The 26,878-nt window shown below is 42.0% G+C and overlaps 1 protein-coding gene and 1 long non-coding RNA gene across 4 annotated transcripts in view; one reads left to right on the top strand and one right to left on the bottom strand.

Moving 5' to 3' along the window:
• Positions 1-293: 293 nt before the first annotated feature.
• LOC308583037 lies at positions 294-14,921 on the bottom strand. 3 transcript variants are annotated; one of them, XR_014006011.1, is made up of 4 exons: positions 13,336-14,921; positions 11,927-12,008; positions 7,626-7,837; positions 294-892 (listed from the first exon to the last, which is right to left on the bottom strand). It is a non-coding gene; the product is annotated as an uncharacterized lncRNA (long non-coding RNA). The 3 variants fall into 3 exon arrangements; XR_014006012.1 differs by lacking the exons at positions 11,927-12,008; positions 13,336-14,921 and adding an exon at positions 11,141-11,352 and having other exon boundaries at positions 7,626-8,241; XR_014006013.1 differs by lacking the exons at positions 11,927-12,008; positions 13,336-14,921 and adding an exon at positions 11,141-11,352 and having other exon boundaries at positions 7,630-8,241.
• A 1,470-nt stretch (positions 14,922-16,391) lies between these two features.
• The window catches only part of SEC63 (SEC63 homolog, protein translocation regulator), a 29,262-nt gene continuing 18,775 nt past the window's right edge, over positions 16,392-26,878 (top strand). Inside the window, exons 1-2 of the mRNA XM_081186591.1 lie at positions 16,392-16,659; positions 26,104-26,203. Coding sequence (XP_081042717.1) covers positions 16,536-16,659; positions 26,104-26,203 — 224 coding nt within the window. The 5' untranslated portion in view covers positions 16,392-16,535. The remainder of the gene's footprint in view (positions 16,660-26,103; positions 26,204-26,878) is intronic.

Raw genomic sequence — 26,878 nt, 5'->3', positions numbered from 1 at the left:
TACCCCCATTCATTTCCAGAGGTATTCAGGGAACTTCCTACTAGTAAGGTGACACACCTGAAGTGCATCAACTTCTTAGCATTTGACATATTTTGCTCTATATGCTTCCATGACCTAGATCAGTGTTTCTTAATCCTTTTCCAACTGTGGCCCCCTTCCGACTTTGTTTCCTTCCTGTGGCCCCCTGTCCTACCAGTAAAAAGGTAGGTATTTAAATGTTTTGTTTGTAGATAATTTTAATAATTTATACAAAATACAATTACATAAACAATTAAACTTTAAGTATTTCTTGATCAATGTGACCCTCGTGCTTGATGACCAGAAACAAGCTTTTTAATATCCGGTTCTATTGCTGTGAGGGATCACTGATTATCACCTCTGTTCATTATGTTAAGGCAATTCTGTGTTAGGCTGAGTAACTCTTGCATGCAGCAACACACCTCCTTTTGCAGAAATATTTGCATGAAGAAACAGCACCCCACACACTAACACTGCTGCAGCCACACACCTTGCCCTTGACAAATGAGATGCGGACAGCTTGGTGCACGCAGCGGTGGAAGGCAGAAGTGGGAGGGAGGAAGAAGCTGAAGCGAAGTTGCTGCAGAGAACATGCGGTGATCCATCCCCTGGGAATCACGGTCACTCCTCTGTCCATTCTTCTCCATTTTCTGTTTTCTTTTCTCGGTCACTTCTCTGTTTTCTTCACTTCTCACTTCCCTTTGTGGCTCCCCATTTATGTGATTTTCACCTGTGGCCTCCTTGGAGTATCCTGGCCCCTGGGTTGGGAAACTTCAGCAGCAGGCAGAACAATATGAACTATCTCCAGGGCTTTTTTCACCTGGAACTCGCTGAAACTCTTGTTCCAGCACCTTTCAGGTGGGCGCCATTGCCACTGTAAGAGAACCAGGGAGGCTTTCATGGTGAGTTCCTCTTTTTTAAAAAAAACCCAAAAACTTTTATTAAAGATTTTCTAGATTTACAAAAGTACATTCATTGTATTTTTTCAGGTTTTAGAGTACTTTCTAAAACAGCACTGACTTTCTCTGTGCTAGAAAGTTTCATTTTTTAAAAAAATAATCCCATTTTTATGTGGTTCTGTTCATTTTGAGTTTCAGTTTTTTCATACTCTGTACAAGTGACACTGCTGTATCTTTTCTTCTTGCTGGCTCTTTTCCTCATTCCTTTATTTCTAATATTACTAGGCACCATACATAACGTTTAAAAAACAAGCTGCCTTGCAGGTCCCACTATTTTTCATCATTTTGGAAGTATCAGCAACTGATGTGAGGTCTCTGTATCTTACAAACTTCTACTTCACAAGCCTCCTACTTCCATTTACCTTTTAGATTAAGGGTGGACCTCCAGAAGTTATTGGACTCCACCATCAGCCGCAGCCAGCATGCCCAATGATCAGGGATGGTGGGAGGTACAGGCAGTTTATTGCAGTGGATGGAGTGTTGGAAGCCCAGGGTTCAGATCCCCTATCAGCCAAGAAACTCATTGGGTGTTCCTGGGCAAATCGCTCTCTCTCTCAGCCTAAATGAATGGAGGAGTAAGTCTGCGCTTAGATGTTTCCTGCCCCACTCCCAAACACTGGGAATCGTGCGGAGCTGTGCTTTCAAGTTGCTTTGTTTTTATTTATTCAGATTCAGCACATTTTGCAAAAGCTGCCCCCCTTTAAAAATACAGAACAAGATATAACAACATCATTATGCAAGAGAGAAATTAATTTGTGAAGTGGCCCTTAGTATGGTGTCCCCTACTGCAAAGGTTGTGTTCTGAAGCTACCAATTTCTTTAAAATCAACTGTAATGTGTCCTGTTGCCATCTGCTGGCTGGCTTCACTTAATATTTAAGAAAGTGTTAATAGGCTCCAGGGCTGTTAAATGGAAGGCCCAGGAGATTTATCAGGCTCCTTGGAGTCCCCAATGCCATACCCTCCAAACATTTCTCCGATGAAAATAGGGACATCCTTTGCCATAATGATAATTTTACTATTTATACCCCACACATCTTACTGGGTTGCCCCAGCCACTCTGGGCAGCCATATAGAAAACATTAAACATTAAAAACTTCCCTTTACAGGATTGCCTTCAGATGGCTCAGGGGTCGGATAACTCCACACTCTCCAACATTTCTCCAATGAATATAGGGACATCCTAAGGAAAAGCAGGGCATTCCGGGATCAAACCAGAAACTGGGACGGCTTCTCTAAATCAGGGATGTTCCTGGAAAACAGGGACATTGGAGGGTCTGTGATGCAGCATGTGGATTTCCTGCTTCAACCCACAGAAGTATTTACACCATTTTCAGGACTAGGAAGTGAGGGCAGTTAGCCAAGCAAAAAGGGTTACAGAGCAATGGTTGGTGCCACATACCTCAGCTTCTCCCTATAAAGCAGCTGTGGAAATGCCATGGAGGAGCACAGAAAGTTTAGGAGGGCGGATTGAAGTCTGTTGGGGTGAAGCAGAGCAGAATTTGGACCTTCCACCGTGGCCATGTTTGCAGGAAGGGGATGGAACAGTGGGTGGTATGACCAGTAGAGAAGGAAACAGGGACGGCAGGGTATGATTAGTGTAGTTGGAAGGAGATGAATAGCCAAGTTGATTGGGGAAATGAGAGGATTTTGGATGCACGCAGGGTCAGGGCTTAAATACTGGGTAGTTGAGTCGGGAAACGCTGATGCCCAAGAAAGGCTGGCGGGTGGGGCTGGCTATCAGGGCAGCAGCACTGCTAATGTAAAGTTATGGGGAGTCTTGGAAGCCAAACTCCACTCTGATTGGTAGGGTACAGGGACGCGGACTTATAAAAAATATTGGGGGGGCCCGGGAAAGCTCATGAATAATAAATAAGCTCATGAATATGCAAATAAAGTGGCTCCGGCACTAAATAGGGCAAGCCACGCCCCCCCCAGCCAGCCGATTGGCTGGCTGGGAGGTGTGGCCAGTCGGGATTCCCCTGTTCTCGCGGGGGCTGAAACCGCCAGGAGGAAGGAAATTCCCCCCGGCAGTGCCTTGGCAGTGGCGGTGGTGCTGCGAAGCAGCGAGGCAGGAGCCCCCGCCCCCGGGGATTCCCTAATCTCGCGGGGGACGGCCGGGGCTCTCCCACTAGGGCGCGCGGCTGGCTGGCTGGCTGGCTGGCGGGGGGCGGCGGCGGCGCTCTGCTGGAAGGGCGCCCGAGATTATTGGGGGGGCTGAGCCCCCCCCAAATTTTTTTGAGGGGGCTCGAGCCCCCTCAGGCCCCATGGAGTCGGCGCCTATGGTAGGGTACCTTAGACATAAACCAGTAGTTCTACTGCAGACCTTGCAGAATAGTCACTTTTGGGGTATGAGACTGAATGGGGATGCCTTCACCTGGCATGCCATGACCTTTTCAGTTTCCCCACCCCTGCCCACCATCCCATCAACCCCCATTAAGCTGAGGGAAGCTGGTTCCACTTCGATCTTGCAGGATCTGTTTGGGGTGTTGTCATTACTACAAACCTGAGGTCCACCAACCAGAGCCAGGTGCAAATTACTGGTTCAGTGTTTGATAAAGCCAGCAAGTTGGTGGCTCAGGGAGTGGAACTGATGTATCCAGTGTTACTTTTCTAAAAAAAATATTTAGGGGTACTCTTATTTTGACTCAAGAAAACCACCATTTTATAGTTCAAATTGGGAAAAATAAATACAGTAAATGGACAAAAGTACAAAGATTCACAAAATGTTTAGGGGTATGCGTCCCCTTGCGTCACCCCAGATAAAAAGCACTGGATGTATCTATCATACTCAGTGCTTTTCTTCTAGGAAAAAAAGGTGCTGGTACTGCATACCCTTGAGTACCTCCAGGAAAAAGCACGGACCATACTTCACGAACCATACACTGGCTTTGCGATACAAGTTTAAAGGAATCCATATCTGAATTAGTGTTCCCATTTTTGTGTGTGGTGTGTGTGTGATGAAGGCTTTTTCCTGCTGCTCTTGGGACTCCGAAATCCTGGCTGAGCTACTGTAAATTACACGGCAGTGTACCAAACAGACCCCATCTACTTTTTACCCATCCCAGGTGCAGGACGAATAACTTGGGATGACTCAGCCATCTTGAAAAGCCAGTGGGGAAGGGTGGTGGCATGTTGTGTAGCAGAAGGATAGTTGTGATGTGAGAACAGAAGACCAGGTCTGTCAGAATCAGTTTGCTTGCTCTTTTCCTCCAGTATGAATTTTAATGTTTTTTTCTGCTTTGCAAAAAAGCACTTGCTCTTTCCCACACAAAGTTCACTCTTTTGCAGCAGGAGTTTTATTTTTAGTTTGCCCCCCCACCCTCCAATTACTGGTAATGGTTATATGCAGAGAAGAATTAAAAAAAGAGGTTGTGCGAGGCAGGAGTCACAATCCCTTCTATCACTTCATAGCTGCTGTTCCTGTAACCAGCCCTCAACCGCCACCCACCTACCAAAATTACTTCCCTAGCTAGCGAAAGCAATATTGGCATCTAGCCCAGAAGAATGAGCAGTAGTAAGATGTAGAAAAGGCTACTGATTCTTCGCACATGTGGAAAATCCTACCGATCAATATAAATAGCAGTAAGAATAATAACAACATACACAAAGGTACTGATAAATCATGTGACTTTATATCCCAACTCTGGATCCCCTATTAAAAATGGAATCGGTTGTCTTTTGTTTACCTTGATTCAAGACTGAATTATTAGCCACATTAAATGACAAATCTCACAGGGGAAAGCAAACTTTGATATTTATCTATTATAAATCCTGAGAATCAAATATGCAAATGTTATGCCATTACAATATTTAAAATCACAATAGTGGTTCCAAATGGTCGGAATGAGAAAGTAGCACCTTTTTTTGGAAAATGTTAAATCAAGAGGGAAAGGCAAGTCTGAGCCAAGATAATTTGAGCTGCTAGCTTGGAATCAGCTTGGGAAACATCTGACCAATTGGGATATGCTAGTGAACCATTATCTTCTGTCTTCCCCAATGTAAAAGGTCAAATTTCAAAATCCACACTGTTAAAGTCTTCTGAATGCCCATTGTTTGACTTGCAGCATCACTCCATTTTGAAATATACTTCTTTACCCTCCCCTGCCCCTTCTGCTGCTCTAGAGAAGCGGACACGGAGCAATGGATCCAAACTACAAGAAAGAAGATTCCACCTAAACATTAGGAAGAACTTCCTGACAGTAAGAGCTGTTCGACAGTGGAATTTGCTGCCAAGGAGTGTGGTGGAGTCTCCTACTTTGGAGGTCTTTAAGCAGAGGCTTAACAACCATATGTCAGGAGTGCTCTGATGGTGTTTCCTGCTTGGCAGGGGGTTGGACTCGATGGCCCTTGTGGTCTCTTCCAACTCTATGATTCTATGATTCTATGATTCTATGAAATAATAATAAAAGGCTAGACCACGTTTAAGAGGCTAGCTTAAAATTTCTAATTTAAACAAACAAGGGGAACTGAGAAAAAAAAGGCTTTTCAGATAATCTACTTACTGCATCTTTGTTGTGCCTGTCCTCATAATTCCTAGGGCCCCAGTTGCTAGAATTAATCACAACCCTTGTTAATTTCCAAAGATGCAGCAGCGACCTCTCCAGCTTTCATTGTGCTTGTTTACAATATTGCTGCTCTGTTCTAATTCCCTTGAAACACAGCAGTAAATCCCACACTTCTCAAAGTGCACAACCTTCCCCCTCCCTCTTCTTGAATAAGTCTCACAAAGGTAGAGAGAGACATCTCTTGGATGGTGGAACAATATGAAACAGAAATGCATTGTAGGTTCCTGGAAGTATCCAGAAAGCTCCAGGCTTGCTGAACCAATACCAGGGGAAGATGAGCTTACTTTGAAATCAAACCTTTATTAGGCATTATGCAAATAAAACCGTAAGAAGGAAAATAACATGTAAAAGCCTTGAAATATATATAAAAAGGCAGCAGTTGGCTACAATCATATATATATGATGAGCTTACTTAAGAAAACCAATGTGTTGTTATCTGACAAAGCTCTTCCATTTGCGGAAGGACTCTTGCTCTTTCTCTTCCTGCACTCTACCTCCTCCGAATCTGCTCCAGATGGTTGGAGTAACTTCAAGGACAGATTTGGGCTGTGTGTGTGCAGGCAAAGAAGGAGTGGACATTCTGTTGCATAAGTGGCAATCCTTGCATGAATACGGGGCAACTTCTTTGGATACAAACTGATATACCTTATCTTTGAGGAGTTGGAGATGGCATTTATAAGTGGTCCATGTTTCACAAGCATATAGTAAGGTTGGTAGTACAATAGCTTTGTAAACAAGCATTTTGGTTTCCCTGTGAATGTCCCGTCCTCAAACACTCTGCACTTCAATCAGGAGAAAGTTGCACATTGTTAAAACCGTGTTTATGGAAGACAATCTTATGTGGCTACGAGTGATCGCCAAAGAAGAAGAAGACCTTATCTTCCCATTTCACCGTGGAAGTTGTTGAAGCCAATGAAAGCGGTCAGGCCAACAAACTGACCAACTCAAAACAACTGAATCTTAGAAAGCTGTAGGTTAAAGGTAAAGGTAAAGGGACCCCTGACCATTAGGTCCAGTCATGGCCGACTCTGGGGTTGCGGCGCTCATCTCGCTTTATTGGCCGAGGGAGCCGGCGTACAGCTTTCGGGTCATGTAGCCAGCATGACTAAGCCACTTCTGGCGAACTAGAGCAGCGCACGGAAACACCGTTTACTTTCCCGCTGGAATGGTACCTATTTATCTACCTGCACTTTGACATACTTTCGAACTGCTAAGCTGGCAGGAGAGGAGTACGGATACCCCTAAACATTTTGTGTATTTTTGTATTTTTGTCCATTTACTGTATTTTTCCTGATTTGAACTATAAAATGGTGATTTTTTTGAGTCAAAGTAAGAGTACCCCTAAACAACTTTTTTTTTAGAAAAAAAAGCACTGTTTAAGGGTATATGAATGAAAGCTGATTTTACAAATTGTTTTATCAGGGATGAAAAAACCACTGCTCACCTATGCCAAAAAGAGTGATGTTTCCATTGACTCTGTTTCACCTAGTTACAGGTGTTTCTAGAGGGCTCACAAAGAGCTACTCTGTCTTTTCTTTCTATACTATTGTATTTTAATATTTTGTTGGAAGCCGCCCAGAGTGGCTGGGTAAACCCAGCCAGATGGGTGGGGTATAAATAATAATTTTTTATTATTATTATAGTGAAACGTGTGTCATCCAAACCTGTCTAGGTGGAACCGTTTGCTCTTCTCCTAAATCTATTGGAAAGGATAATATTCTTCCCTGTACAACCTAGATGCACCATACTTAGGCAACATGCAATTTGGCCTAGCTGACAACAGCTACGACAAAGGAAGCTTTAGGTTTAGTGTAGTTAGAGTGCCATCTGCTGATCACATGCAATTCCGGAGAACTCTGCACAACTTCTAGCAGCTTTGGAGCTGCTGTTTAGTGAGGGCCCTGAAACCAAAGCAGCCGACTTAGGTAGAAGTCACACACACATTTTCATTCACTTCAATGAGTGCTCAAACGTTCTTCCTCCACTTCAGGTAATGCCATCATTGCAGCTCATGAGTTTTTCTCGCTTTCACTGCTACAACCACCCCTCTAGCTATGGGGGAGAAAGCATTCATGACTTACCCACCTTGGATACTGCCTCAGCGGCCATGGATGCAATTCCATCATGCTGTGGTTGGAGACAGCTTGAACAATGCCTCGCTCGCTTTTCTTCTGCACTGCATGCCCCACTGCCATTTCCGTCATCCACCCCTGCTGGGAAGGTGACAAGGTCAAGGGAAAGTCTTGTCAATTTCATTGATGCCAATTTCCTCCTCTCTCTCACTCTCTCTGTACTTTGGAGAAATTGGGGAAAAAAGGTCAGGCAAATCAATTGTCAATTTCAGTGGAGCGAATTAAATGATACGGAATGTCTTTTCATAGATAACCCACATTTTCTCCCTGGACTATTATTCATGCCACCTGTCTATCCTTTTCACACTCACTCTCTGGTTTTTATTAGAAGAAGACTAAGAGAAGAATCCCAAGTCGGTGAACATGCAGAATCTACTGCTACATCTCAAGCCCTGTTTGTTTGTGCTGAGAAGGGCACAACATTGTGGTTGGTGTGATTTCTCTTGGATTTTTAGCAGAACACCCCATTTGGGGCCCTAAACGTTCTTGTGGGTGCAGCAGGGACCTCTGTAGAGGTATAGGTTTCCCTACCAACAGAGGTGATGGAGGAGCACCTCTTCTAAACCTTGTCCCTCTCTGTTTCCAGAGATACTTTAAAAAGTTGTACACCCAAGGACCACAAGCAGAGATTGAAATAAATAATTTCTTAAAAAGTCATGGCCTGCAAAAACTAACACAAGACAAACAAACAACCCTGAATTGTAGAATAACACAACAGGAAATTGAAAGAGCCATTCAGAATCTGCAAATAGGCAAATCCCCGGGCCCAGATGGGCTTACCTCCAAATACTACAAGACTTTGATGGAATATTTGATACAACCATTAATGGAGGTATGCAACCAGATCATGGAAGGGAAGGGGGCACCAGAATCGTGGAAAGAAGCATTCATCACTCTGATACCAAAACTGGAATCTGAAAAGACTCAACTCAGAAATTATCGCCCTATCTCGCTCCTAAACGTGGATTACAAAATTTTTGCTGATATTTTAGCAAACAGACTGAAAAAAGTTTTGAATGAAGTAATTCATAAGGACCAAGCAGGTTTTCTCCCTGGTAGGCATTTGTCTGATAATACTAGGAATATCATTGATGTTTTGGAGTTACTTCAGACAAATATGAATACAAAAGCAGTCTTGATTTTTATAGATGCGGAGAAGGCCTTCGACAATATATCTTGGAAATTTATGAAGAAAAATTTGGAAGGGATGGGAGTGGGAAGGGCGTTTCAAAATAGTATTGAAGCAATTTATTCAGAACAAAAGGCTAAATTGATAGTAAACAGTGTGGTGACGGAGGAGTTTAAAATTGAAAAAGGGACACGACAGGGGTGCCCCCTATCACCTTTGTTATTTATTTCCGTCCTGGAGGTTTTGCTGAACTGGATTAGGAGGGATCAGCAGGTGGAGGGAATACAGGTCGGAGAAAAGCAATACAAACTTAAGGCCTTTGCAGACGATTTGGTTTTGACACTACAGGAGCCAGAAATCAGTACAAAAAGAGCTCTTGAACTGATTTCTGAGTTTGGTCGGGTGGCGGGATTCAAGTTGAACAAACAAAAAACTAAGGTTCTGGCAAAAAACTTGTCATCTGCAGAAATAGATGGGTTTCAGAAGGAAACAGAATTAAACGTGGTTACAAAAGTGAAATACCTAGGGGTTAATTTGACTGGGAGAAATTTGAATTTATTTAAGGACAATTATGAAAAATGCTGGTCAGAAATTAAAAAGGACTTGGAAACTTGGTCAAGATTGAAACTTACCTTGTCGGGAAGAATCGCTGCGGTAAAGATGAATGTATTGCCAAGAATGCTGTTTCTGTTTCAAACCCTTCCGATCGTGGACAGAGTGGAATGTTTTGGAAAGTGGCAGAGAGATATTACGAAATTTATCTGGCAGGGCAAAAAGCCCCGAATAAAATTTAAGATATTAACAGATGCAAAGGAGAGAGGGGGGTTTGCCCTGCCGGACTTAAGACTGTACTATGAAGCCGCATCTCTCTGCTGGATGAAAGAATGGTTTCTGTTGGAAAACACTGATGTCCTAGATCTAGAAGGGCATAGTAATGTGTATGGGTGGCATGCATATTTGTGGTACGACAAGGCAAAGTCTCATAAATTGTTTAAAAGCCACATTGTCAGGAAAGCTCTATTTATTGTCTGGACTAAATACAAGGACTTACTTGAAAGCAAGACCCCGAGGTGGTTATCACCGACGGAGGCTAAGGCCATAAAACTACGTAATATGGGGAGTGGCTGGTTGAGATATTGTGATATAATTGAGAGAGATGGTGATACTTGGAGGTTGCAGAGCTTTGAAAAATTGAAAGGAAAGGTGCGAGACTGGTTTCATTATGCCCAAATTCTAGAGATTTTTAAAAAGGACAAAAAAATTGGTTTCCAGGTGGAGAAATCAAAATTAGAGACAGAACTACTTGAACCTAAGACGAAAGTGCTTTCAAGAATGTATAACTTGTTGCTTGAATGGAATACCCAAGATGAGATAGTTAAATCAGCAATGATAAAATGGGCACAAGACATTGGGTACAACATTATGTCTGAAGACTGGGAAAGGTTGTGGACCACCGGTATGAAATTTACGGCATGCAGTGCCTTAAAGGAAAACATTATGAAGATGGTATACAGGTGGTACATGACCCCAGTCAAACTTGCAAAGATTTATCATTTGTCTGATAATAAATGTTGGAAATGCAAGGAGGCTGAAGGAACTTTTTTTCACCTCTGGTGGACATGCCCGAGGGTGAAGGCTTTTTGGGAAATGATTTATAACGAGCTGAAAAAGGTGTTTAAATACACCTTTTGTAAGAAACCAGAGGCCTTCCTCCTGGGCATTGTGGGCCAGAGAGTGTTAAAAAAAGATAGAACTTTCTTTTTATATGCAACTACAGCAGCAAGGATTCTTATAGCTAAATACTGGAAAGCACAGGAACTACCCACGCTGGAAGAATGGCATTCGCAGCTGATAGACTATATGGAATTAGCCGAAATGACAGGCAGAATCCGAGACCTGGGAGAAGATGCAGTGGAAGAGGACTGGAAAAAATTTAAGGACTATCTACAAAAACATTATAAGTTATATGAATGTTGAGAGTTTGCTAAGTGCTTCGGAATAACACGCCTCAGTATTGAAATTGGTAAATGATAGAAACTAAATTTTCAGATTTTGAAACGTATAAATTATGGATTATATAACTAAATGAAAACACAAAAACAACTGAAATAAGGTATTAATTTGCTGTTTATTTTTCATTGTAAAGAAGGCAGGGGATGGAGGACGTGGGGAAGTCTGGTTGATTATGAAAATGGATCTGAAAAAGTGAATTTCTTCTTTTTCTTTATAACTTTCTTTTCCTTTCTGTAAAACCGCTTTTGTTGTGTTACTGATGTTGTATTTTTACCCTGGAAAAAAGCAAATAAAAAAATCATTATAAAAAAAAAAAATAAACCTTGTCCCTCTCCAGCAAGCAATATCAGGGAGTCCCTTCCCCTATTTTGTTAGCAAGCCTCCTCAGCAGGCACAGGTGCAGATTCAAAGAGTTTTGTGAATTAGGCTCTTAAGGCTCCCTGCCCACTTTGGTGTCTGAATTTTCACATGGCTGCTGTCAAGATAAAAGTGGGAAGGGAAAGACATTGCACACAGCCTTGAGCTCATGGGAGAAATATCAAGCTACAAATATACAACAACAAATAACTGTTTTATTGTTGTTAGCCGCCCTGAGCCCGGCTTCGGCTGGGGAGGGCGGGATATAAATAAAATTTATTATTATTATTATTATTATTATTATTATTATTATTATTATTATTATTATGTACAATGCCACAACTCTCAGCAAAACACGCACACAATATGTTTTGCTAACCTTAATAAACAAAAAAAAGCTATCTGTGTTCTAGTCTATAGGAATTCTAACTTGCTGCAGCTATAAGGCATTTGATGATTCATTTTGGATTTTATACTTTTGTTTATGGCAACTACACAGTATTAAAATAACAGCCCAGTGATGATGAACAGCCTAGTAGTGGTTGGGTGGGAGACATGGAAAACCTGAGTGTGCAGGTGTGCAACAGCATCGTTTTTTTCTAAGCAGGGATGAGGTCTCATTTATTTCAAGGAATTACTTTTCAATAAAACATACTAAAGCCAGCCAACTGTGTTTCATTTTGTAAAGGCAGCACACTTGTTGAGTGAATGAAATAATGCATACAGGGGCAAAATGCTTAAACAAACTCACCCCAGTACCCTCTACCATCTAGCTTGTCCTTTTTCTGCTGTTCTGGGAGGGCCTCCTCCTGAGTGGTCAACATTTCTGATTGCTTAGAAAAAGTGCATAAACATCCTTAGCAATGTTACAGGCTGCCAAGTATTGAAGTCTTGGAGCTGCTTTCTTCTCAATTTTCTGATTGAACTTTTTATTCTATTTTAAAGAAAGCTAAGAGTTGACGGCCCTGGGAGGCAGCATGCTTTTTTCCTTTTTACCTCACGACGTTACTTTAGCAAGGTGACAGTGATGCATTCTGAAGTCAGGACTATAATCACATACCTTTTGTCCATGGAAGACCTCCTGCTCCATCTTTGGTTCTGAAAACCTATTCTGATTGTTCACAGAAGTTCCCTTTCATGGACATTGTTTGGACAGAAGGCTAAACCAGACAGAAGACTCACCTTTATCGTTGCAAAACTGAGCCTACCCCCTTGTTGAGCTTGTGCACTCTCCTCTTCCTCCCCCAGTATGGCTGTAGCGGAGGGATTTTTAAATTGACAGCACTTTAGCAAGTAATCTGATCCCTAAATTGGAGTTAACATTCACTATGGTTAGTGAAAACCAACCAACTTCATAATCTATTGTTAGAAACTGGCTTGTTTCCACTAACAATGGTTAAATTAGCCAGTTTGACCAGCTCTGGATGACATGGCAATTTGCGGTTAATTGGAAATGGAAGCAAGTACTTATGGACTCCTCCTTATGGCCACGGGAGATAAAGAGTGGGAGGTGGAGAAACACAGGAACCTGGAGGGTGTCTGGGCTCATTGTTGCGATGTTATGCTATGGTACAGTACTATGCTTGAATGAATATTCCTGTTTACACATCATCCTTAAAAGGAGGAATAAAATTATCTATGTAAAACAATTGCTATGCAGCCTGGCTTGAGCTTTGCTTATTTCAATCTATGCTTCCTGTTCCTACCTGTTCTTCTAGCTCCAGGTTTTGCTGTAAGCTATACAGGTTTGACCTGGATTTGGTAGTCCTGACAATCTGGCCTCCTGTTTTCCATCTTTTCCTTTTGACTTCTGCACAATGGGAGGTTGGCAAATACAGATACTCATTTTATATGATCCTTTGTAAATGTCTTTGTGGTTAGATAATCCTTTTGTGCTACATTTGGTGGTGAATCTCATCTGTTTATCAAAACACTTTGCTTGCTCACCTTTCATTGTTCTGTTGGCAGCTTTGCTTTCCAATGCCTGTAAGCAAATGTCACCAGCTAGGCCTCTCAAATGTCCAACAAGATGCAATTTACTTTTCTGCAGATCCCTGGCCAAATTCACTGCATTGTTAAATTCCAGTTCAGAAATATTAAACAATGCTAGCTATAGAAACACCCCCAGTTGGTTTGATATTTAATTTTTTGAATACAGACCATGGCTGGGTAGCCAAGGGTCCTCCATAAGTTGCTGCACTACAACTCCTGCCATTCCAGACCATGCCGGCTGGGGCTGCAGGATTTCATAGGAGAGATTGTACATAGTAGCTAAGAGACAAGAACAAGAAAAGTACCAGGTTCAAATTTCACCTTTCCCATGAACTCAATAAGTAAGACTGGAGTGAGCTTTATTTGATAGTCAAATGCACTCACTACTGTAACACTCAAATTGCCCCATGTGGTTCAGTAACACATTCTTTATGCTTGCAGCACATTATAATGTTGAGGACTGTAGCTGACTTACTACAGGTGTTTCACACGTCTTAATCTGTAGTCTGTTCCGCTGAGATACCAGAAAAAGCTGCAATGCCTAACATACTTGCTAGGGAATAAGGCCATTCCACACAGTAAAAATGCACAGGATTGCACTACACGATATAGAATTTGTCCTTAATGAAGGTTGTTATTGAAGTGTGTTGGGCAGTATACAGACAATAGATGAGTACTATTTGGAGTTCTGGTTCTGATATCAGCCTTCTCTTTTTTGTTGATTCTTTGTGCTACCCCTCTTTTGCTGTTAGGGCTTGTCCACACTTGCGCTTGTCCCATGCTTTCTAGGCACAAGTCCAAGTTTTTTGTTTGTCCCACCATTTCCCCTGGGAAAACCTACTGTTTACCGCTGAATCAGAACAAACGTCAATCTGCAGAAAAACTGTTTAATGTTGTTCCAATTAAGTGGTAAACAGCAGGTTTCCGGGGGAGGGGGAGCAGTGGATGAGACTTTATATTCTTTTGTTAATTACCTGCACGTGGGTTACGGATCTCATTATTTTCCTCCCACACTTTTAACACTGTAAATGCTGTTCTAGCTATATTAAAGCATACAGGGAAAAATAGATGCTTTTCAAAAATCCAGCTCTATATTCTGTTTCCCTGTTGTCAAAGAGGTCAAACAGCCAAGGAAGCTTGCTGCATTGCAGCTTGGAAGCAGTGTGAACTCCCCCAAGAAACAGATGAAGAAACGCTAGTATCACCTCAGCTCCTTTTAAGGATCAGTACTAAATCATCTCCCTCCCACTCTCAATGGAGCCATACTTAAAAATATATACAAACACAAAGCTAATTTTAGATATATGCTATTAGGGTCTAAATTGGTGGTTACCTATTAGAAATGAAACCTTGGATTTGAAAGAGCGTAAGAAGAGCCTGCTGAACAGGCCGGAGTCCCATCTAGTCCAGCATCCTGTTCTGACAGTGGCCAGCCAACAGATGCCTGTGGGAAACCAGGAAACAAGACCCAAGCAGCATGGAACTTGCTCCCACAGGAGGTAGTGATGGCCCACAGCTTGGATGGCTTCAAAAGAGGATCGGACAAATTCATGGAGTATATAAGGCTACCAATGGCTACTAGCCTCCATTGCTATGCTCTCCTTCCATGGAGAGAAGCAGTATGCCTCTGAATACTGGGAATCACAAGCAGGCAAAACGCTTTTGTACCCAGGTCCTGCTTGCAGGTTTCCCACAGGCATCTGGTTGGCCAATGAGAGAAATTTGATGCATGTTATCTACTCCAGAAAGGCTAATATGCCTGCAAATTTCATCTAGACCTGTGAAAAAGTTATGGATGTTTTCAGGTTTTTTCCTATAACATTGAATTGTACTTTCCCTACTGAAATAAGATTTGGCTGCTGAGCAGAATTGGAAGCAAAATGGACTGAGGTTTTCTTGTTTCAGAAGTGCTGCAGCGGGGTCCCAAGCAAATCTTGATGTACTTTTTTTTGCTTTTGTACAGGTACAAAAATACCTGTGTGCTTGCTCAAAAATGTAACGGAAGGTGGGGAGTACTAACTAGGGGCAGATACCTTCTATCCAAGTTTGCCCACTGATGCTGGCTGCAAGCAGTAGAATAGTATATCCATTACTGGGGGGAAAGGGATGTTTAGAAGCTATTGTGACAAACCCACACACATAGTAAAAGGCGCTAAAAGGTAAAGGTACCCCTGCCCTTGCGGGCCAGTCGTGTCCGACTCTAGGGTTGTGCGCCCATCTCACTTAAGAGGCCGGGGGCCAGCGCTGTCCGGAGACACTTCCGGGTCACGTGGCCAGCGTGACGAAGCTGCTCTGGCGAGCCTGCACCAGCACAGCACACAGAAACGTCGTTTACTTTCCCGCTATAAAGCGGTACCTATTTATCTACTTGCACTTAGGGGTGCTTTCGAACTGCTAGGTGGGCAGGAGCTGGGACCGAAAGGTGGGAGCTCACCCCACCGCGGGGATTTGAACCGCCGACCATGTGATCGGCAAGTCCTAGGCACTGAGGATTTACCCACAGCACCACCCGCGTAGTATAAGGCGCTAGTTAGGGGGAAAAACGAGGAGATACAGCTGTTATCATCTGGTCCACTAAAATAATTCAAAATACACTGTTGCATTTTTGATATGCTTTCTGAACGGGTAAGTATGATCAGAAACGTCTCCTCCATTTTTTTAAAGTTCCTAATAAGAGTTCTCTGCAGTCAAAGAGCGATAGAAGAAGGGAAAGTTCGCCAGCTGCCAGCGCAGCCTTGAAAGAGACCCTCCCCGCATTCCCACCCCGCATTTCACTTGTATGCCGCCTTCCTATATTGCCCACAAGGCGGCTTACAAGCCGCAGGAGCAACAAAACACACAACCAAGATCACACGTCCGTTGCAAATAAGTCGTAGCAAAGAGAAAAAAAGGGCTTAAAAGCAAAAGAAAAACGTTCGCATAGCCTCTCCCTCCTTCGATGCTACCCCCCTCCACCCGAATGCTTCTAGTCGTTCAGGCTTCCTCTCTCCTCCTCCCCGCAACCCGCTGGGGGGGAGGACTCCCCGTTCAGCCAATCCGGGGCTACCGGGGCCTAGGAACCGGAAGCGCGCGCGCGACGTCACAATGGTGGCGATGGCGCCTGCGCAGCGACACGTCTCCCTCCTCTGCTAGCGCTGGCGCTGCTGGGGGCCGAAGTGGGAGAGCGAGAGGAAGAGGTGGTGGGGGGCGGGGGGGCGAAGCGGGCGGACGCGCTCCAGAGGCCAGTGGGTGGGGCAGGCAGGCAGGCGGGCGCTGCTCCTGTTCTCGCGGGATCCCCGGAGTGGCCGCTGCTTCGCCTGGCGCTGGCTGGAGGCGAGCGGCGAGCGCCGGGAGAGGAGAGCCGAGGGGGGCGGGGCGTGTGAGCAGCCATGGCGGGGCAGCAGTTCCAGTACGATGACAGCGGCAACACCTTCTTCTACTTCCTTACCAGCTTCGTGGCCCTCATCGTCATCCCCGCCACCTACTACCTGTGGCCTCGGGACCAGCACTCGGGTGAGTAGTAGGCGAGGGCGAAGCCGCCGCCGCCCCAGCTCCTCCGGCCGCGGTGGGCCTGGCGCCGCCGCGTGTGGGTGGCGAGCCCCGTCCCTCTCCTCCGGCGGGTCCCGGGAAGCCCGCCTCCCGCCCCTCAGCGCCCCCTCGAGGGGCTTCGTGCTCTCCCTCCCCGAGCTCCTTCAGCTGAGCTGCTGGGAAGACGCTGCCGGTCTCACGCCGCTGCCACACTCCGGAAAGGGCTGCCAGTCGAGGCTCTCTTTTCCTCCAGCTGTTTGGGTCGAGCCTCTGGAAGTGGGCAGAGGAATCCTAGAACAAGAGTGGGGTATTTATTTTAAAAAGGAACATATCAGTGTAGGTGTTTTGGCTTGCAGGTTTTCATGTTGCAGGACCTGCAAATGCACATCAGGTGCGTTTGGGGTGTCACGTGTGAAAGGAAGCCAATATTAACGCGTGGAATGAAAGCCTAAGGCTTACGTAAACGTGGAGCAGGCAGCCCTCGTTGACTTCGCTGGATGCACTCACTGACTATATACTCCAGATCAGAGTCCTATATTCAGTGCTTGATCTACCTGGGGAAGATATCACGGACTGCTCTGTTTAAGTGGGTTAGGAGCTTTCATGCTGAAAGGGAAGACTTTTTTATTCCTGATTGTGAGCATGAGAGAGATAAGGGCCAAGCAATCTTCATTACATGGCTTCTTTGCCTGTGCACCGTGAAGCTGCCTTGGGAGGAAGTTGTAGTAGCTTGTAGCGTGATAAAGATGTGAAGTAACGATCCCTATCATTTCAGTGAGTGCTTCAGAATAAATAGGTTTGTATCAAGCTCTGTTTAGGTGTAGCTTTTAGCCTAAAACGAATCTTCACTTGAGAACTTGGTAGTTAGTACACTGTACTCCACACCCCATTCGACTTTGTAGTTTTAATTTCCAGGCTCCTAGACGACTATTAGGGAATGTTTGCTGCTTCTCAGTATTTAGAACATATGTCATTATGGACAAGGATGCAAACATTGATGGAAAGTTCGAGAGGCTGTGAGTTTTTCTGAAGCTAGATAGGAGGAGAAACCTGCTCCAGACCTTTGCAGCAAACCAGCCAGCAAATAATAGTATCTCATAGATACTGAGCATCCCTTGTTGCACCCCTTGTTACAGAGGTTGTGAAGTCATGGAGGTTTAAAAGACTAACCAGCCAAAAAACCAACTTTGTTACTTGGTTCTATTAATAAATAGGCAGAAATAAGTAGGGAATCATTTTGTAACATCTTACACTTCAGGAGCCTCTTTGCTCAGCTGAATTTTTTTGTTAAGGTGCTGCAACAAGTATTAGTTTATGTCAGTATCTAAAGTAGCTGTTTACAGATGTCAGCAATGGCTGATCCTAAAGCCAATAACACGTATTTTGATCTTCATGTCATTTGTGCACACATTTTGAAAGTTAATTAACCCGATATTCTAATAGAATATCTGTTAGGACACAGAACACCTAAAATAATAAGTGTTTCCTTCAGGATACAAGTTGATAAAAGAACTGATAGCAGAACTGGGCAGACAGTTTTCATTCGACCCAATGCATTATTGCAAAAGTCCCAAAATGAGGGAAACTGTATTTGCAACCATCCCTGTCTTATGTGGCATTCTTCCATACAATACACCATTGTACTATGTTAAGTAATACAATACATTCTAAGAAGGACACGTCCTAAGTTTTGAATCTGTCTTCCTGGATTTTATGGCTATTTTTTTCTTCATCCCTTAGCATCATCTGAAATCATTAGTCTAATGGGATCCTGAAGCTAGATTGAAGCTGTCTAGTTTCCTGATATGTGGCTGGTGATGCATATATCTAAAGCATCTTTGCCGGATTCCTAGCCAACCTTTTCCTGAAAAGAAAGAGATACTGCCAAGGAATTCTGAATAATTTTCTGTTTCTGACTGACTCTGAATTAGAACCTGTTTTAACATCCTCTTTTCATTTAGTTTCATAGTCCTTTACTGGGGAAAAGTAACCATTGTTGTCCCACATGCAACAGTGAATTCTGGTTTGTTTGGGCTGTACTGGGCAATAGTTCTCTCTCTTTTAAAGTAGGTCTGGAGGTTGAGGCAGAGTTCATTTTTGAAAAACAGAATGTTGCCCTGAGTGTTCACGCCAACTTTTTAATTCTGATAACTGAGTCTTCAAGGTAAACGGTATGTTTGAAAACTAGTGCAGGGCTTGAGTTGATATTTGAGTTACCAGATTGTGCCATGACCTTTATTCTGAATTCCTAGTGGAGTAATTATTGTGTTACAAACAAACTGACAGACTTTCAACTTATTGGCAAACAGGTAAGTTAAACCAAAAGCCTGCCTTCGGTCACCCATATATCACAATAAAACGTTTGTTTTATAAGATAGGACTTAGTCTATGGCAGGCATAGGCAAACTCGGCCCTCCAGATGTTTTGAGACTACAGTTCCCATCATCCCTGACCACTGGTCCTGTTAGCTAGGGATGACGGGAGCTGTAGTCCCAAAACATCTGAAGGTCCGAGTTTGCCTATGCCTGGTCTATGGCCTTGGTCAGACATAACACCAAATTACATTACAATCATACCTCTTCTTGCAAACGCTTCGTATTGCGTTTTTTCGGGTTCAGAACACGGCAAACGCGGAAGTGTTTACTTCTGGGTTTCACCGCACGCACAGAAGCATTCTGTGCGGTTCGCACTTGCACAGAAGCGTTCGCAGTTTGTGCATGCTCAGAAGCACTGCTCTGGTTGCAGACTTTTCGGGGTGTGAACGGCATCCTGGAACAGATGGTGTCTGCAACCAGAGGTACCACTGTACTTGGACTTGTGAGTTTCTCACTCTCTCCTTTTCTTGCACATCTGCAAGGAGAAGATTGGAAGTTTTTGGTTTCACTTTCAATGAACCACCATTTAATTTTGTGTGTGAACCCTAAACTTTGGCTTATATTAATGCTAGTTTATTTGAAACAAGCCAGCTTAATAAACCATGGTTTGAAGTTGACATAAACCACTGTTAAGAATAATTACAGTGTGTCTGGTTCAGATGTAGCACTATACCGTGTTTAAAAAGTAAAGTGAACGATTTTGGTCTTTTCGTTTGGGCTAAGCTCGTGGACATGCAGGTAGTAGTGTAAGAACCAGGGACTTTTTCATATGACATATAAGCACAGCCTAGCGTTGCATCTAAATCAGACCTCTGTCTGAAATCTTCTTTTAGCTGCTTAAAATTCTGTATGTGGAAGCAGCTGTTGAACAACGTTGCTGCATGTAAATTAAAAGTGGCAATTGGAAGAAGAAATACATGTTGTTCTGCCAAACATGGTGTTCCAGAGTTGGGTACTTTCTGGGGACTTGGCATGCCACCTGGTATTGCTGCTTGTTTCCACCTCTGCCATGCCATGTTGGTGTCAGGGTTTTCTTCGCTTTGTCACACAATGCTTGTAAAGCCTGTGTGTGTTTGTGTGTTGTGGAAACACTTCACATTGCTCAGTGGTGTATACTGTTTAGCATAGCTGCAGCCAGCCTGATTTTCCAAATATTAGGAACAGACTACATTTCACATTTGGAGGTTGAAAGGGTCATTAAATAAGCCAGCATGTATAATTTATGCTATTTTGCATAGTATATGCAAATAGGCTTTAGGGACAAAAATTTCAAAAATGTGATGGGGAAAGAGGTTATGCAACTGATGAGGTAAAACTTCCTGGCGCCCTCTGGTTTTAGGAAAATGTTGCAATTTGTGCCGTTGCCGGAACTTACTTTGCAGGTGGTGCACCTTGCGCTTCAGCCGTTGGCCACAAGCTGTGCAATCATGTTGCTGTCTAAAATGTTTCCTTTAGATCGTTTTCACCATTGCACAGAGGATACACTTCTATCCATCATGTAATAAAGATAAAGAGCAGTGATGTTGATGCTCTTTATTCTTGTTTTGTATATATGTGTGTCTATAGATCTGTTAACATTTCGTTTTTCTCAGATTGCAGTTCAGAATGATGAAATGTGACATAGGTTGGTGGTGTGAATTGCATGACTGGCCCTTGGAAGACTATGAACAGCAAGAATACTGAGCTGTATTACAATCATGCAGCAGCAGGGTTGAACAGACTTGGAGAGTGCAAGTTACAGGAGGGAGGAAAGAGTGAGAAGTTCCAGTTTTAGGAGAGGAAATCTTACTGCACACCACTGTCTTAAGTTGTTTATGTTGTTGCTTTACAGTGCAGTCTCCGCTGTCTTAACTCTGAAGTAAGTTCTATTGAATTCAATAGAGCTTACTCCCAGTTGGTGGGGTTAGGATCACAGCCTTCCTGCTTCTAATGTTGCAGATGCACAACACTGATGCATTTGATTAATGGTTGCAGACAGCTTCTAAATAGCTTCTCATCTGTGGTGGGTGAATTACCCCACCCCCGTGACAATCAAAGTTTAATTTTGGGGGACAGAGAGAAACACAAATTAAGGCAGATACATTGCTGGTAGGTAGGCAGGCAAACATTATGTATCAATGTCTTTTGGTATACCTTTACTGCAATCCAATTTTGTAGCGTTATTTTAACTTCTAATGTGTATTAGACCTAGTCATATATCACAGGGTTTCAGTTTAATAGGGAACAATGTCTTAAGGTGTCCAAAAATGAGGTGCTGCATTTTTAACAATCTTTAAATGTTATAACTTTTGCACTATGATATGTGCACACAGAAGAATGTGAAATGGTACTCCTTGTTTCTTTTTTTTAATAGGTCTTGTCAAAATGGCTGTGGCGTTAAGCCTGTTGAATTCAGCACCCTTCAGGTGGTGGTTCACTTCAAATTCTTACATCGCTTCTAATGATGGAAAATTAACATGCAGTTCAACTTGCCATCCATCTATATCAGGAGCAGAATGTATAATTACTTATTTTGCTGTTTTGGTTTAAGTTCCATAGAATATTGCACTGCTTAGGGAATGATAATGGGGCCTTGTTGGGCTGAGTTTACAGTATTTCTAGAGAACCGAGCTATCTTGGCACTGAGCAGTAAATGTTCATTTGATAGCTCGGTGCCTGTCTGATTATTTAGATCTCAGAGTTTTAACATATTGTGTAGGACTATTCTAAAAATATTCATGTTATCATTTGAGTATAAATCATTACATGCACCGCAGTAAAAATCCTTACTGTGTAGAGTTGCTGGAAAACCATTTGATCATGAAAAATAGTAAATTCTGATTAACCTTGACTTAAGGTGATTATGAACGTCTGTGTGTGTGTGTGTGTGTGTGTGTAAGAGGTGTATTGAGAAGCAGGTGTTCAGATGACAAAAGTACAAACAAGCTGACTTCTGGCTGCTCCTTAGTATGCAAACTTGCACATCTATATTCATGCTGGTGGGGGATGGCTGCAGACAATAAATCTTAATGTTTTATTTTATGTGTTTATATTGGGTGGTATCCAGTATTGTCCGTTTGGTGGAATGAATGAAGAGCAGAATGTCCCCTAACTCATCAAAGCATATTTCGAGGAACTAGTGGTGAGCGGGAATTTTGGGTAAATACATTAAAAACATCATTATTATGCAAAGCAAAATCTTATCACATTCAAGTTTTATCCAAGGCCTTATCTCTCTGCCAGTCACCTTACTTAAGACTCATTGAACATAGTGTGTCTCATTTCTGCATAAGCATGCATAGGATTATGTTGTAAGACAAGGTTGGTTGGTTTATGAGCAGTTATTTAGCTGATATGGTTTTGTGTTTCCTATGAAGCAAGACTGAATAGTTGCACCACAATATTTATGTAAATTACCATGGGTTAGTTTGTCTTCCTACTTTTGCTAGGTGCATGTAGGTGCTTGTGGTATGACAGAACATTAGTTTAGTACTCTTAAACCGGTGATGGCCAAACTTGGCCCTCCAGCTGTTTTGGGACTACAATTCCCATTATCCCTGTTAGCTACGGATGATGGGAGTTGTAGTCCCAAAGCAGCTGAAGGGCCAAGTTTGCCCATCACTGTCTTAAACAATGGGGCTTTAGTATGGATCTGAGCTACTTTTTTTTAATGGCAATACTGCATTTGTTTACTTGGAAGTAACTCTAATTTCAATGGGACGTGCTTCTCTGTAGGCATATTTAAAATTTCATCCTTAAAAGTCCTGTAAACATGCAGCTTCATTTTTACACACTTCTTGAGAAATCACAAGCCCTGAGCTTTCTGCCAGTTAATTAGACCTTGTATTTGAAATAAAAGTGTAAATTGTGTCAAGTTTTTGTGTGTGTTTACTAAAATAAGAGCGCTCTTAAACATACGTGAACAGATCCACTGAGCATGTCACAAAAATATCTGTTCTTGGTCAGTATGGTGTGATTATGTTGGTACTTTCTTCAAGAACATGTGCTTGATAATTGCAAGAAGCAGCTGCTACAGTTAGCAACGAATTCTAAGAGTGTACACATTTGACTTGTGAAAAATCTAGGAGGATCTCAGTGGATCTGCTTTCTGTTTCCTTAAACTGTAGCGTCTTCTATACTTGAACCAAATCATAGGTTCAAGCTACAATTTTGGTTCAGCTCGATGAGTGTTCCATGGAAGCTTACATACTTCCTATGAATTTGACTGGTTTACTAGTTGTATATATGAATGGGGGAGAAACTGGATTCAGTTTGCATTTAAATCCACCTAATCCATACATTCCAAAAGAAGACGCAAACCATAACCTAGCCATCCTTTGAAATTTGCACTTCTTTGAATTTTGCAATGCAGTTCTCCAGTCAAGGTAAAATAAGCACAAAACTGCACTTATTGCTGAAAATAACATATATAAATTCATCATATTGGGGAACATTGCTTTCCAAAAATGTCTCTATTGGGCAGAATTGAATACAAATGTATATATCAGTAGAAGTGCACACAAAAACTGCTGATGAATTTCCATGAGGCTCAAAATTTAAAATGTGGAGAACTGAACTTGAGATTGGAAAAATGACGACCTGGGAGCAACCAAAATCAACAGTTTCATCTATCCCTAGTTGCACATCACATCCCACTTTTTGTCTCGAATCTAAAAGCTACTCACAGTGTTTGGAGAGCATCAACTGTTCAATTAACATTTCAACCCATGCAACATAAAAATGTAGAGCTTTTTGTTGGATTCTAGTGTTTCCCAAAGCTTTGGTCCATTCTTGTATGAAGGCATTTATGTCTTTGCAGATTACTTGAATAAATTATTTAGCACATTCCTTACAGAAAATAGACTTAAAATTCAAAGTTCTAATATCAAGTATCATTAAGTGCTTTTAAAAAAACTGTGCATATGCTTCTTGGTTTGTTTGTATTACTTACTACAATTAGCCCACTGTGTAATGGAAGAGTGAAAACAAGCCGTCATGTTCTTAACCAGTGACGTACAACAGTAATAAATGAGTTGGAAAGATAAACTTTTTTTTAGTTTCAAGACCTATTTGCATCTTGAAACAGTGGTAAAGAATAGTATGTTATCTCTTTCAAAATAATTAAAGAGGAATGCACAATTTAAGTAGAGAGACTGCACTTGTTCCACTCCCGAGAGTTACCAAGAACACACATGTATGATTGTGACCAAATGATTGGGAACGGTACCTCTTAACCTTCCTTAAAAGCAAAGCTAATATTTTGATTAATTCTATTTCCATGGCCAGGAGAGTGTGGGAAGTGTAGAAACTGGGATACCTTAGATCAGGGGTGGCCAACTCCCAAGAGACTGCGAACTACTCACAGAGTTAAAAACTGGCAGTGATTTACCCCCTTTTTTTGGTTCGTGTCAAAGTTGTTAAGTTTTTTCAGGGAGGAGGTAAAATGTTGAGTTTTTTTAAGGGGAGCCACAGTTGTTCAGCTTCTTTGGGGGGAGCCAGTGATCTACCGCAGATGCCCAGTGATCTACCGGTAGATCACGATCTACCTGTTGGACCTGCCTGCCTTAGATAAAAAGAGAACTTGCTCCCTTACTCCTAAAGGAAAGCAGTGTGGCTTCAGGCAGATTGCCTATCAAATACATGTGTTGAATGTCAGGCTGCATAAAAGTCAAGACTAAAGCAGACTTAACTTTACCTAAGTACCATTTATAACTACCTGCTGGATCAAAGAGATAGTGGGAATTATCAACATAATGATAGCAGCGCCATTAGTTAGAGCTAAAAGGGACCAGGCTTGAAGACTGCCCTTTACATGTAATGCCAAACCAGAATAAAACGGGGTGACTTAGGATGGAAAGAAACACTCCTTAGCTCAGTTCTTTTACCTGTATTATTATCAAGATGGCATTACAACTATAAAGTTCTTTGGTTCTAAGGCTCTTTGAAATCAGTCTGTTTAAATGCTTGGATGTTGCACATACATGTAGAATTGCAGTGCCAGAATTAATGTTGAAAGTTGGATCTACAACACTTCTATTGCAGAGGGTTGGAAAATATTTAAGCACAGTCCTTAACATGTATAGTTAAAATCTCACTTTAATAAGGGTATTTATCTTGCATTATTCTGCATTTTACGAATATTTCTGCATTTTAAGATAAGAAACGAGTTACCTTGACTTTACCATGCATTCTGTAAATTAATTCAGTTTGAGGTTTAAAAGCTAATTTAAATTTTGCTAGTTCATGCATTTCTATTGTGATATCCAAGCAAAACCTCTTTAAAACATAACTGCAAGACAACTGAGTTGAATTACATAATGGAGGACATAGGTTTGCATAATATATAAGCATGAGCAACTTTTTCACCTCTGAGGTTCATACTGTATCTATAAAATATCTGGTTCATTATATCAAATTGCATATTTTGCTTTAATTTATATGTTTAATATCACTCAAGGAGATGACTTCAGGTTGTGCTTCTCCTTTTGATAAGTAAATAGATAATTTATTTAGACTGTTGCAGTATGTAACCATATTGACACATTGTAGTTGTCAATTGTATCTTCTTTTGTGTGAACCTGTAATTGAAGATGATACTATGGCCCAGTTTATATGTAGCAGCAAGCAATAGCTATTGGTTTACTGTGAATGTAGAGATCACTCTCGCTTCACTCCTCCACCAGCAAAAATGGGTGTTTGTCTTAGTCTTATGTGCAAATGGGCTATTGCAGTCTGTTTTGCCCAACAGCAAACCCTTGTCTTCATGTAGTGGCTTGTTTGAGGAAACCTTAACCCGCAGTCAGGAAGTAATGCTAAGCCGAGGATCTTGGTTTGGTAATCCCCACTCATTCTAGAAGAAAGGTGAAGCAGGAGCTATTTGCACATTCATGGTAAACTGTTAATTAATATTTATATGGTGTGCAAATAAATGCCTATGAAATAGTTGAAATCTTAGTCTTTATATTTAAATTATAATTTTTTTATTTTTATTTTAAGGTTTGAGCAGATTCAAGAAATCCAAGTCACTACTTGTTTTGCTACTACCAAAATTTAAAACGACCTTTTTCCTTCACAGAGCAAATTCGCTTAAAGAATTTAAGAAAAGTGTATGGAAGATGCCTGTGGTATCGATTACGGTTGTTAAAGCCCCAGCAGAATATAATTCCCACCATAAAGTAAGTATCGTTTATTGTCTAGAATTTCTGTTCTGTTATTGTTGTTAATGCAATGTTACTTTTCAGTTGAAAATGTAATGTGGCTTTCTGTAGTATGATGCCGGACGATCATTCGTATTACACCCGTAGGTCTTAGTAGACTTGTGGGTGGGCTGACGGGATCATAACTATAAAGAAGCTATAAAGAAACTATAAAGAAGATCAAAGGTTGAACAACACATCATGGAAGGATTCCACTGGGAATCCAAAGTGAATGGTTTGGATCTGCAGCTTTACTGGGCAATTGTGCTTCTGATTTTAAACTGTGTTCTGGGGTTCTTAAGAAGTTTATTGGGGGTTCTTCAATGTGAACATAAGTAGCAGACAAACTTCACTGAAGGATGAGTTACCCATCCCTATTGATCTTATCTTTAGAAGTCTAGACACAGGGAGGTGTTGGGTGTATTTATGTGAAATTATGGTGAGGCCCAGTAGGCCTGATACTTTACATGGATTTGGAATGTGATGTAGAACAATCCTACAGTCTTTTGTGTTGCATGGGGTTCCTTGGACACCGTAGATTTCTTGGCAGATGAGTGTGCGTGGAGAGGGTTTCCTTAAGAAAAGAAGGATGAATTAACTGGTTTGAATGAATTTACTTCACAGAAGTAAATTATATCAATTATATTAGGGCAG

The sequence above is a fragment of the Podarcis bocagei genome (assembly GCF_964188305.1).
Source record: "Podarcis bocagei genome assembly, chromosome: 3".
In the NCBI taxonomy this organism is placed as follows: domain Eukaryota; kingdom Metazoa; phylum Chordata; class Lepidosauria; order Squamata; family Lacertidae; genus Podarcis; species Podarcis bocagei.
The sequence above is the reverse complement of the archived record's forward strand: the minus strand, read 5'-3'. Positions and strand labels throughout refer to the sequence as shown.